We start from the raw sequence: 13,487 nt of genomic DNA on the forward strand, positions 1-13,487 counted from the left end.
TCTGTAAATTGGGAATAATGATTCTTTTGTCACAAGGTTGTTTTAGGGATTAAGTACATGTAAAGCAATTAGAATAGTACCTGGCACATAGTAATTACTTGATATATTGTAGCTGCTAATTTTATTATTAGCTGTTGTTCACGAATACATGTAAATAAAGTAATTATTTATAGATCCCTACAAGTGAAAAACAAGTGTTTGTAATCCTGTTTTATGTGTTAATTAAATTCGTACTTTCTACCAATAGTTGTCATGGGCCTCTCATGTACTCAGTACTGGGATGTGCCAGCAAAGGCTGTACATCAGAGTAGCACATTTATTTAGTGCCTTCTATATGGCATGGTCTGTTCTAGGCCCCATGGCTACACTGATTAAGAAGACAGATTAAATATTCTGTAGGGAGCATATATCCTAGTAGGGTGACAGACATTCTGACATTAATATTTATTGTTTTTATTATACAGAAAGTGGAGAGTTAACTGCTTAAGTTCCTGAATAGTAGAGGAATCCTGAGTAAAGTGGCATTTTGTGGCAAGAGGGAAGGATGAGTCAGGGATGGTGGAGACTGTAGTTTTAGATTTAGATATAAGACGTGGAAATTCACGAGAAGAGTTCTTGAGAAATTTTTTTTAAATAGCATATTCTAGCTTACAGCCTAGAAGACATATGGGTACCATTATTTCAAATGTTCTAAAAGCTGTTCTTAGTTTATCTTCATCAAGAGAGTAAATTTCACATAAGTATGTGTTTCTCATTTATATATGTTAATTTCTTAAATATCTTTTTTAAGAAGTTAGAATCATTGTTGAGTTAAATGTTAGGAAAAAAGTATAATAATATTTTATATATTAATTAAATTTATACTTTCTACAAATATTTATCGTGGCTCTCGGGAATACAGAACTATTAACTGATAAAAGATAATTTGTGATAATTTCACAGTAATGTTTATAATTTTGTTTGACTTAGAATAATTTTTAAGGTAAAATCATTTGAATAATGCAATGTTGTTTGGGAAATATTTTAACAGAATAAAGCTCATCTCTTAGAATTTTTGTTTGTTTTATATTGCTTTCTTGTGACTTTCATTTTCCTTCTTTATAGGGAGAATGCAGCTATGAATCAGAAATTAAATCTTACTTACGAATGGAAGATGTTAGCTCAGCGTCTAGTGCTCTGAGAAATGAATATAATTCTTTTGCCGATGGCACCTTTACAAATAACAGGAAGTCTTCATTTGCAAATATAAATCACAGGAAATCAGTCTCAATGACAGAATCTGATGAAGAATGTACTGAAATTTTTAAACAAATTCCTATCAAATCTACTAAAATTCCTTCTTTAAAAAAAAAAGCTTCTGAAAACCTGAAAAAGGATCAGCCTAAAAAGGAAAATAAGGATGTTGTCATGGAGCCTTTAGATACTGATGACAGTCCTACCACTGAACACATTCTTCAGGTAGACCCACGAAATGGTGAAAGGGTATCAGACACAGGTGAAGTCACTGCCACATGTGCTGTCAGTGAAAATGGAGGTAATCCATCGTGTGGATTACTAACGGATTGTCAGTTTACAATTAAATCTACTGGTTCATTTACTGGAAGTTTTTTTGATTCTGGTTATAACAGTTTCAGTGATGAGAAATCTTTTTCAGCTAGCTTATTTCTTTCATTTGAGGGTGAGCTTGATATAGCGAAAACAGATGACCAATTTTTTCATTGTCATTCATTAACAAAAGAGGTGCTAGCTAATGTAGAGAGATTTTTATCACATTCTCCTCCGCCTCTCAGTGGACTATCAGATTTGGAAAATGAAATTTCTGAGGGTTCTGCACTTGAAAACTTGGTTTTTCTACCCTACTCAGAGTGCTTACAGAATGATAAATCTACCAATTTAATGGCATGTTCAGCTGTAAATTCTCAACAGAATTTAAAGTTTATTACTCATCTTTCTGAAAAAACTTGCATTTATGGTACAACTAATGATAAGATTTCTGATGAGCCAAGCTTCTGTGACTCTGATAAAGTACATAAAGATAGTAAAAATGAACATTTAGTGTCCAGCAATCAAATTCAAATAAACATCAGCCCTTCAAAGGATTTTGCTGAAGAAAAGAATCATGATGTTGATAACAGTGACCTCCCAATATTGCATACTGCTCAGGATGAAAGTTTATTATTATTTGAAGATGTTAATACGGAGTTTAATGATGTGAGCCCTCCTCCCTTGAACAGTAAATGTGAATCTTTAGGTATATCAGACAGAACTGCTGTAAGTGAAATGGCACCAGTCTCTCAGTTCTTCATTTCTGATGAACTTTTGTTAGAGAATGATTCTGAACCCCAAGATCAAATTGTCTGTGATACTAATAGTTGGAAATCTCATGAAGGTTTGAGAGGTAGACATGAGGGGAAATTGAATAATGATGAAAATGGTTTTGACTGCTCTAAGGATTTATTTTCTGTTACTTTTGATTTAGGATTTTGTAGTACAGGTTCTGAGGATGAAGTAGTGGACCATGCATCAGATACAAATAATGAAATTTTAGATGATCTACCTGGAAGGCGTTTAGATATTAAGCAGATAAATAGTACAAATTGTGTTTCAAATCAAGCAGTCATGTCAGGAGCCCATGTTGATAATTCTACAAGTGTAACAACTACTCACCCATCAAGTGAAGATAAGCAGACTCCAGCTTTTTCATGTTTTTCAATGAACGCAACAAAAAGTAAAGAATTTATGTCTCCTAGTTACTCTCAGTTTTTGTTGCCAGTAGGAGACAAAGTTATGAGCACACCACTTTCTGAATCAAATATATTGAACTCATTTTCTGAGAAGAGAATGGAAATGGCTAAAAAGTCAGGTTCTAACATGGGGAAAGTAAATCTACACAGTTTCAAAGAAACATTGAATTCCACTTTTGGTGATTCAGGACTTTCTACAGGAAAGTATAAAAGCAAGAAACAAATCAATCTGCATCAAGCCTGCCATTCTACTGAAGGTAAGATTCCAAATTTATAAAGCACACATTTTCTAGAATATTTATTTTGGATCAGATTCTATAATTTTTATAAAATGTAATTTCTCAGTGTATGATATATTGAATTAGATAATTAATGTACTATATAGTCCTTATGTTGTTTATTGATACAGGATTTATTTTTTTCTCCATGTATTTATGGCATGCATGCCACGGGAAGGTACTGTGCTAGACACTGCAAAACACAAGTGTAATATTTGGCTCTAGCCCTTAATTGTAAAACACAAACAATTGTGTGACATATAAATTTGAAAAGATATCAGTAAAATATGGAAATAACTACCAGATGAATAATAAGATGGTGGACATTTAGGTTCAGAAGATGAAAGCATTTTGAACTGGTTTAGATTGAAAATGTTGACTTCTAATGTAGGTTTTTATTTTGGCTCCTTGGGAATATTAATGATTTGGACGTGTTGAAGATAATCAAAAGAGAATTTGGATGTTGTAAAATGATGAAAGCAAAGGGGAAGAAGGAAAGTGTAAAGTTTTGGGGGGTAGTATAAAGTAGGGGACTTATATGACAAAATTCAGAAATAAGACTGTACTTAAAAAATTGAGATAAGGTCATAGAAGATCTATAGGAATCTCTGGATTTGTATAATCTAATTCTATAGAAAATCCAGAAAATAGATGATTTAAATACCAGTGATTTATATATCAAAAATATAATGATTTAAATATCCTTTAGATCCTGTTATAGAACTCAACTCTAGTTTATGCACAGATTATTATAAAAGGCCATTTATGAATTTTACTCTTTATGGCTAAGGAAAAAGAATAGTTAATAGCATAAAATGAGAATTTCCTCTATAAATCTTATGATTCATTAATGTTTTAAGATAAAAACTTATAAGTTCTGGACATACAGTTAATTTTTAAAAACTAACTTGTCTACATAGTTTTGGGTATACTCTGACACTTTTTTTACTAAGTATGTTGCCTAGGTCCTTTAATATTTAACACCGTTATATTAAGTGTTTGTTAATGGGTGAGATAATTTTTCTGTCTTTGTGTCAGATTTGCATTAAAACTTTTTTTCTAGCATTGTACTTAATGACTAACCATGGGCAGTATAATTCTGAATACATAGCCATTAAGGAACTATTTATTAGTAATTTTTTTTTTTTAGTATTTGTTATTCCACTTAATTGAAATAGAAGATTTAGGATCATTTACCGTGTTATATATACACAATAATCTGTCTAGGTAGATATTTTATAAGCACAGAGCATAAGGAGAAATATACTGTGTTAGTTTGTATTAGGTTTTTTAACTGCTGTGTAAAAAATTACTCCCCCTAATTTAGTGGCTTAAGATAGCATTTATCTCACAGTTTCTGTAGTTTAGGAATTTCAGAGTTGCTTAACTGGGTCATTCTGGTTTAGACTTTCTCATGGGATTATAGTCAAGATTTCACTTGAGGTTGCAGTCATCTGAAGATCTGACTGGTCATGTAAAATCTGCTTCCAAAATGGTTTATTTGAAAGCGAGAACGGTTGATGGGAAGCACACAGGAATCTCAGGTCCATACTAATTCTAAAATCTAGCAGAACCAAGATTGAAAGTTTTTTGCTTAGCACTCAAAGCCCCCATAATTCTCCAAGGTTCTTGGCTCTATCCTCTGGATGCCTAGTCCAGTTTCCAAACAGGTAGCACTTGTGGGGCTTTCTCAGGTTTTACCAGTTTCTTCTGATAAAAATTTGGGGATCCAAAGGCCTCTTCATTTTGTACTGCCTCTGCCCCTTTTAAGTTGTAGCTGGCTGTGGGTTTTTTCCTCATCTAATTGTCATAAATATTTGTGGATCTCTTGTGAATCTTATTTGAGGTTCATTCTGTTAGATACTAGCCATGTCCACAGATCTTTCAGAGGTAAGTTCTTCTCTAACTTTGGCTTCTGCTGAGTTGTGTAAAGATAGTTCCTTAATCTTCTTAGAAGATCTGTTGTTTGAGAGGGAATGTAAGAGACATCTTTAAAATGTTTAGAGTACCATCCGACTGAATGGTACTCTGAGGCACCACCTTTGATCTTTCTGAGGTCTTAAAGCATTTACAGTTACACCCTCAGCATCATCTGGACTGTAGTTTCCTGGAAGTCTTCTAGATTAGGTCTTTGCCTGGAAGATTTCTTAATTTAACATTGTTTGCTATCTGGAGAAGCTGGTAATTTTCAAAACCAGCAAGTCTCAACTGTTTCATGTTCTGATTGACTGATTGATTTGCTGTGCCAGGTCTTAGTTGGGACCCGTGGGATCTTTAACTGCTGGCATGCAAGCTCTTAGTTGTGGCACGTGGGATCTAGTTCCAGGGATCGAACCTGAGCCCCTACATTGGAAGCGTGGAGTTTTAGCTACTGGACCACCAGGAAAGTTCTCCTGTTTCCTGTTTAATATACTTTCTTTAATTCCTCTCTCTCCTTTCACATTTAAACAAGAAGCATGCTGCTGCTGCTAAGTCGCTTCAGTCATGTCCGACTCTGTGCGACCCCACAGACAGCAGCCCACCAGGCTCCGCCGTCCCTGGGATTCTCCAGGCAAGAACACTGGAGTGGGTTGCCACTTCCTTCTCCAATGCATGAAAGTGAAAAGGGAAAGTGAAGCTGCTCAGTCGTGTCTAACTCTTAGCGACCCTAAGGACTGCAGCCTACCAGGCTCCTCCGTCCACAGGATTTTCCAGGTGATACTTAAACACGTCTGGGAATCTTCTTGCTTAGAGCACCTCCTTCATTTTTGTTGTTGAGTTGCTCAGTTATGTCCGACTCTTTGAACCCCCATAGACTGTAGACTCCTCTGTCCTTCACTGTCTTCCAGAGTTTGCTCAATTTCATGTCCATTGCATCGGTGATGCTATCTAATCATCTCATCCTCTGCCATCCCCTTCCCTTTTGCCTTCAATCTTTCCCAGCATCAGGGTCTTTCCCAAGGAATTGACTCTGCATCAGGTGGCCAAAGTATTGGAGCTTCACCTTCAGCATCAGTCCTTCCAATGACTTCAGGGTTGATTTCCCTTAGGACTGACTGGTTTGATATCCCTACAGTCCAAGGGACTCTCAAGAGTCTTCTCCAGCACCACAGTTCAAAAGTACCAATTCTTCGGCTCTCGGCCTTCTTTATGCTCCAACTCTCACATCTGTACATGACTACTGGAAAAATTATAGCTTTAACTAGATGTATCTTTGTTGGCAAAGTAATGTCTCTGCTTTTTAATATGCTGTCTAGGTTTGTAATAGCTTTCCTTCCAAGGAACAGTTCAGTTCAGTTCAGTCACTTAGTCGTGTCCGACTCTTTGCAACCCCATGAATCGCAGAATGCCAGGCCTCCCTATCCATCACCAACTCCCGGAGTTCACTCAGACTCATGTCCATCGAGTCAGTGATGCCATCCAGCCATCTCATCCTCTGTCATCCCCTTCTCCTCTTGCCCCCAATCCCTCCCAGCATCAGAGTCTTTTCCAAAGAGTCAACTCTTCGCATGAGGTGGCCAAAGTACTGGAGTTTCAGCTTTAGCATCAGTCCTTCCAAAGAAATCCCAGGACTGATCTCCTTTAGGATGGACTGGTTGGATCTCCTTGCAGTCCAAGGCACTCTCAAGAGTCTTCTCCAACACCAGAGTTCAAAAGCATCAATTCTTCTGCGCTCAGATTTCTTCACAGTCCAACTCTCACATCCATATATGACCCCAGGAAAAACCATAGCCTTGACTAGACGGACCTCTGTTGGCAAAGTAATGTCTCTGCTTTTCAATATGCTATCTAGGTTGGTCATAACTTTCCTTCCAAGGAGTAAGCGTCTTTTAATTTCATGGCTGCAGTCACCATCTGCAGTGATTTTGGAGCCCAGAAAAATAAAGTCTGACACTGTTTCCACTGTTTCCCCATCTATTTCCCATGAAGTGATGGGACTAGTTGCCATGATCTTAGTTTTCTGAATGTTGAGATGTAAGCCAGTTCTTTCACTCTTCTCTTTAACTCTCATCAAGAGGCTCTTTAGTTCCTCTTTGCTTTCCGCCATTAGTGTGGTGTCATCTGCATATCTGAGATGGTTGATATTTTCTCCCAGCTTGTGCTTCTTCCAGCCCAGCATTTCTCATGATGTACTCTGCATATGTTAAATAAACAAGGTGACAGTGTACAATCTTGTCCTACTCCTTCCTCAATTTTGAAACAGTCAGTTGTTTCCTGTCTGGTTCTAACTGTTGCTTCTTGACAGGTGTCTCAGGAGACAGGTAAGCTGGTCTGGTACCTCCTTCATGAGGTACATTTTCTACTTTCTTTGTTACTGCAATGTTGTTAAACTTTCTGGCACTATAGTAAGATTTCTCTTTCCTCTAATTTCTAATAAGGATTTTCTTACCTCTGTAAGCTGTCACCCACGACCTCCTCAATGGCCATTAATCTTCTATAAATAATTCCTTTGAGGCTCTTCGAGCTTTCACAAAAACTCTCCTCAAAAATTCTTTTAACAACAACAAAAAAAGTTATTTTAGCTTCTGCCCATTCATTAGTTCTAAAGCTATATCTACCATTTAGGTTTTTGGTAATTAATTACCTATTTCCATGCACCAAAATCTGTATTATTTATCTCTGGCTGCATAACAAATTTACTGCAAACTTAATGGCTTAAAACAGCATGTATGATTTCACCATTTCTATAGACTAGGAATTCGAGAATGGCTTTGCCGGGAGTTCTGACTCCAGATATTTTATGAGTTTGTATTCAAAGCCTTGGCCAGGGCTGCAGTTATCTGAAGGCTTGAATCAGCTTGGCGGGTCACATTGCTGTTGAATAAGAGGCCTCCATTTCCTGCCATGTTTTCCTCTCCATAGGATTACTTCCTCTGTTCTTACCATATAGCATCTGGCTTCCTCCAGAGTGTGAGATGCAAGAAAAACTATCTTTGAGACTGAATAAATGTTGAGATTGCCAGGAACAATTTTTACTGTACCCATCAATAAATTAGATACTTGTGGTTGGAGAAACTTAAATCTGTTGACCAGATTCATTATCTTTAAATAAATTATAGATGAACAATTATCAACCCATGAAAGTGAAGATGATGAGATTTTCCGAAGAAAAAGTAAAAAAACAAAAGGAAATGTTTTGGAGTCCCCAGAGGTGAGTTGGTCAGTAATCACAGTAGCAAGATCATACAAAGTTTCTTGTTTCCCTTAAAACTTTTTTTTTAAACTTTTTATTTTGTCTGCTTTATCTAGAATCAGAAGAATAGCGAAGTTGATTCTCCACTTCAGGTTGTCAAAAAGCACAGGGTTCCTCCAAACAGAGTAAGTAAATAACAAATAATAAATAGTAATTCAGATCTTTTTGAGATAAATATTACAAGAGAAATATGTGAACAGTTGAGCATAGGTATATTTAATCTTATAGGTATATGTTTAACAGAAAAAGATAGTAAATCCTCAGTGACTGGAATTTCTGTTTTAATTTTAAACTCCTTCAAAAAACTATTCCTATTTTTGTCAATACACTCCAGCAATTCGGGAAACGTTGATTAAATACCTACCCTGTATCTACTGTGCAAGATGCTGGGTATAGTATAAAGAGTATTTCCTGGTACTGTTTTAAGTGCGTAATCTAATAGGAAGGATAGATAAGTAAATGGATAGTTTCCATATAATTTTTTAAGTGATAAGAGAAGATAAAACTTAACCTAGACCTTGGGGAGTTCTGGCAAGCTTCTTGAAAATAACACCTTATATAAAATCTTAAAGCATACATATTTTAGGGGAAAAGAAGGGAGAAGGGAAGGCATTCCCAGCAGCTTAAAGAAGGATACAGAGCAGGGAAACAGCATCTCTTGTTGTGGATTGTAAAGACAGAAAGTACCAGAAAGTAAAGCTGGAGAAAAATCTGGGTAAACTTTTGGAAGGCCTTATTCGTTCTTTTGTTTACTGAATGAGTTTGAAAGAAGGGGAAGGAGGAGTCCACAATGACTGTTTGGTTTTGGCTTGGGCTTAGGTGGCAGATACGTCATGTTTTTAGAGGAAACAAGAAAGAGTGGTGAGTTCAGTGTTGAACATGTTCGAGTTTGAAGTCCATGTGGGACAGTAAAGTGACAATGTCTGGCAGGCACTGACAACTATGAAAATGTGAAAATTGGTCAGCAGGCACATTTTAAGGCTTTAGTATTCATTTGTCATCAGTTTATAGCTGATAGCTAAATTTTGAGACTAGGAAATCTTGTGTGTTTTAATTCTCTAATGCTAACTAGTATAATTTGTGCAAGATTAATTAAAAATGCAATCAGCTCTCATTAACTTTGTATACTCATATAAAACTCCATTTAAAAAAATTGTTCTAACTTGCTACTTTATCTAAAATGTCTGATTGACTTACTAGAAGTGAATTAAAATATTGATAATGCTGATGCTCAATCCACCTTAACCTAAAATAATCCCTGTTACTTGAAGTTATTTTCATAAATTTCTTTTGATTATTTGGATTGGTTTTATATTATTCTGTAAGAGACACTGTGGTAGGCTTCATAGTCAAAAGATTTGTTGTTATATTTTTTCTTAGTTTGAAAGGACTTGTATATGTTTGAGTTGATTCTGATAGCTATATTTATAGACAATTATTTTTGTGAAGCCCTTCAGGATCTTTTAAAGGAAACAGTTAAACTAAAAACATAAACATTCATCAGATACATTCAATTTCATACAAAACTGAATGAATACTGTATTAGTATTACTTATATTACCTAACTTATTATTTTATTACTTAGAATTATCTAACTTTTAAAGTTTTAAATATTATGTATTTGTGCATGGCTCTGAGTTGTAAGAGCATTTTATTTTTCTAACAAGAAAATGTTTGGTCAACTATTTAAAAGGGGAAAAAATGACAGTAGAAGCAACAACCCTTCAGAAACTCATTAAGATACAACACTTAAATTATATTTTCTTATGTAAGAATTTTATTGAATTATAGTTAGATTTGTCATCTAGTGATGAGAGTGACAATTTTCACAAACGAGATCCACAGTCAGAAGACTTCACGGATCACAAGAGGAATGCCAAAAGAAGCATCAAAGTCCGAAAGAGACAGAACCACCTCAAGGTAAACTTTTTTCAGTTTCTTATTTTTATATAAATATACTATATATTTTTAATTAGTAAAGACGAGTAGATTTTACATAGAAGTAGATTTCTCTATAATTTCTTTATAGGAAAAAACCAAAACTTAAAAATTATTTTAACTTTACTTTTTTTACTAAAATTAAAAACTCAAAGTGTGGTTTCTTAGTTTCTCTTTGTGTTTTGAAACTATCTTGCAGTGTTGTGTTATTTTGAAGTGTAATGAAGATGTAACATTCAAATCGAAGAAAATATAGAGACAGAAATCTGAATTTTAAAGTGTTTGCTTTTATAATATTTATATTGTTTTTCTTATCTATATCCAATATTCAAATTTTTGGAAAAGAATTCTTAGCACTTTTTTTTTTCTGATCAGTCTTTTTGTGGTACTATATTTTTCCTGGCAAAAATGATTTAGCTGAAAGACTCAAGAGACTTTATTAAAAAAACATTCAGCAAGCAGACATGCTGACCTGTAGTTTATTTTATTTATAACAATTAAAAGAAGACATTTTAAATAGATATGCTACTTTATCATTTCTACTCACAGTTTTCTATTTTTATTATTTTGTATCTTAAAAGCACTGGCAAGAAATCCATTTTCCAAAACTGTTTTCAGTTATTTGAGAACATTAAATGATTTTCTTAAAGGCACTTTCCTGTTTTCTCATTTATCTTAGCTCGTAGCTAGGAAGTTTTTAGATGAAGAAGCAGAACTTTCCCAAGAAGATGCAGAATATGTTTCATCAGATGAGAATGATGAGTCAGAAGGTGAACAAGACTCCTCACTCCTTGACTTTTTAAATGATGAGACTCAACTGTCACAGGCTATAAATGGTAAATCATACAATAATACTTCTTTTTCTTTTCATTTTCAATGCTTTTACTATGGTTATACTTAAATATTGTAGTAATTTTCCAAAGAACCTTGACTTTAAAGGGAATTCAATTTGACGTGTAAAATACTTGGATATTTTCATTCAAATTCTGTAATATTTTCTTTATGTGAGAGTTGCTTGTTTATAGGCTTCTACTAATTTTAAAAACTACTACTTTTAAAAAACAGTCTCTAGAGACCTGGCTGGCTGTCAGTTGTTCATTTAAACAAGTATTTAATGCCTGGTATGTACCTAGCACTCTGTAAGGTTCTTGAGAAAGCTGTATCTGTGAACAAAATGGACAAAGCCCCCTGTGCTTATGAAACATACATTAGAATGGGAGAAGAGAAACAATATACACAATAACTAAATTATTTAGTGTAAGACAAATTTATAGAAAAACAAAAACAAATTGAGTAAGATGAAGATTTGGAGTGTCAGGGGTTGGGGTATTAAACTGTAAATTTGAGTAAGGTAATTAGTGGTTTACCTCACTGAGGTGACATTTGTCCAAACTCTAGGAGATGGGAATTCAACCATGTAGTCTGTTAAAACTAGCTGAGACACAAAGCTAAATTTATTAAATTCGTCAAGTACAGGAGACTACTTTTAGAAAACAGTCTCCCCAAATAGTGCTTGAGCAGGTCTTCTATAGATGGTTCAGATTGGCTGCAATGGAAATGGGAAAGATTGTAGTGGGCTCTTCTGGATTCTTACCTTTCACAAATCTTGCCATTCTTCTGCTCCTGCAGGGTCTCACATGACTTAAGATGGCAAAGTTTCCCAAGGCCCACAACTTTAAAGAAGGCTTTAAATACAAAGGTCTCAGTAGTGTGTTGCTGATACAGATATGATTTGCAGCATAAGGCTTCTTTCCCAGGTTTATAGCAGAATCTGGTGGGAGAATGTTGATGCAAAGATGACCAGTGTAAAGGCCCTGAAGCAGGAGTGTGCCTGGCGTGTTCAAGGGAACATCATTATGACTAGAACTGAAAGGGAAGAAGGGGGGTAGTAGGAAGTGAAATCAGAGGGGTAATGAATGAGCAGCCAACTCAAGTTATTTTGTTTCGCTCCAGCTTCTGTGTTGAGAATGGCCTGTCTGGGAACAAAGGTGGAAGAAAGGACCATATAAGAGGCCATGGCATAATCTAATCAAGGAATCATGGTGGCAGTGAGAGGGGAGAAAGACTGGGTTCTGACTGTGTACAGCTGACGGGATTTTCTGATGGATTAGAGAGACAAAAAGCAATGGCACCCCACTCCAGGACTCTTGCCTGGAAAATCCCATGGACGGAGGAGCCTGGCAGGCTGCAGTCCATGGGGTCGCTAAGAGTGAGCCACTTCACTTTCACTTTTCACTTTCATGCATTGGAGAAGAAATGGCAACCCACTCCAGTGTTCTTGCCTGGAGAATCCCAGGAACGGGGGAGCCTGGTGGGCTGCCATCTATGGGGTCGAGTCACACAGAGTTGGACACGACTGAAGCAACTTAGCAGCAGCAGCAGAGAGACAAAGAGGGAGTCAGTGGGCTTGAGCAACAGGAAGGACTTCAGTTGCTGCTGTTGGGAAGGTTGAAGTTAGTTCAGTTGTGATGAAGAACAGGGAGATCTGAAACTCCATTTAAACACAGTACTTTTTTTTTCACAGTATGTTTGAAATATGTAGGATTTTAGAGTTGTTTTTTTTGTTTGTTTTTTGTTTTTTAAGAAAATCTCAAAATCCACATTGTTTTTTTTTTCATGCCTCATTTCTTAGGTACTCTTTACTATATAACTTTAAGAAATAATCGGTATATGATTCTCACATGAAGTGTGCTTTGTGAAAAAAGCCAGATTGAAAAGGTTACATACTATATTATTTTTTAGTCACTAAGTCATGTCCAACTCTCTCCAACCCCTTGGACTGCAGCCTGCCAGGCTCCTCTGTCCATGGGATTTCCCAGGCAAGGATACTGGAGTGGGTTGCCATTTCCTCCTCTGTGGGCTCTGCCTGACCCAGGGGTAGAAACCAAGCCTCCCCGCATTGGCAGGTGGCTTCTTTACCAACGAGCCACCAGGGAATCGTGAATCTGGAATAGGTCAAATACTTATTTACTTTTCATCTAAATAATTTTGGTATTTGAAAATTTTTTTATCTTTATACAGATTCTGAAATGAGAGCTGTTTACATGAAATCTGTGCGAAGTCCACTGATGAGCAATCGATACAAAATGGCCCATAAGAAACATAACATAAACATTTTCTCCCAGGTATGAACTGTAGACATACAGTGGAGGATTTCCTGGTGGTGATGTTGGAATATATTCCTGTTAATGAAGCCTTCATTTTGTTTCTAAAACTCCATCAGAACTATTTGCAGTAGTTTCTGCCCTGAGTAAGGAAGATGGACTACGTGAATTCTCAAAATCCCGTTCAGTCATAATTTGATCACATTTTCCTTTTGTTAACTTGAGCTAATTAGAATATACTCTGAATTTG

The 13,487-nt window shown here is 35.9% G+C and overlaps 1 protein-coding gene across 7 annotated transcripts in view; it reads left to right on the forward strand.

The window, feature by feature from the left end:
• FANCM (FA complementation group M) overlaps positions 1–13,487 on the forward strand; it is a 103,249-nt gene that overhangs the window by 38,424 nt on the left and 51,338 nt on the right. For all 7 annotated transcript variants that reach the window (XR_003507534.1, XR_003507535.1, XR_003507536.1 and 4 more), the window contains 6 exons: positions 1,105–3,001; positions 8,062–8,153; positions 8,252–8,320; positions 9,987–10,115; positions 10,813–10,969; positions 13,155–13,258. Coding sequence is in view for 4 of the 7 variants with exons in the window: in XM_027521832.1 (XP_027377633.1) it covers positions 1,105–3,001; positions 8,062–8,153; positions 8,252–8,320; positions 9,987–10,115; positions 10,813–10,969; positions 13,155–13,258 (2,448 nt within the window). In the remaining 3 variants the exon portion in view is untranslated. The remainder of the gene's footprint in view (positions 1–1,104; positions 3,002–8,061; positions 8,154–8,251; positions 8,321–9,986; positions 10,116–10,812; positions 10,970–13,154; positions 13,259–13,487) is intronic.

The sequence above is a fragment of the Bos indicus x Bos taurus genome, chromosome 21 (assembly GCF_003369695.1).
Source record: "Bos indicus x Bos taurus breed Angus x Brahman F1 hybrid chromosome 21, Bos_hybrid_MaternalHap_v2.0, whole genome shotgun sequence".
NCBI lineage: Eukaryota > Metazoa > Chordata > Mammalia > Artiodactyla > Bovidae > Bos > Bos indicus x Bos taurus.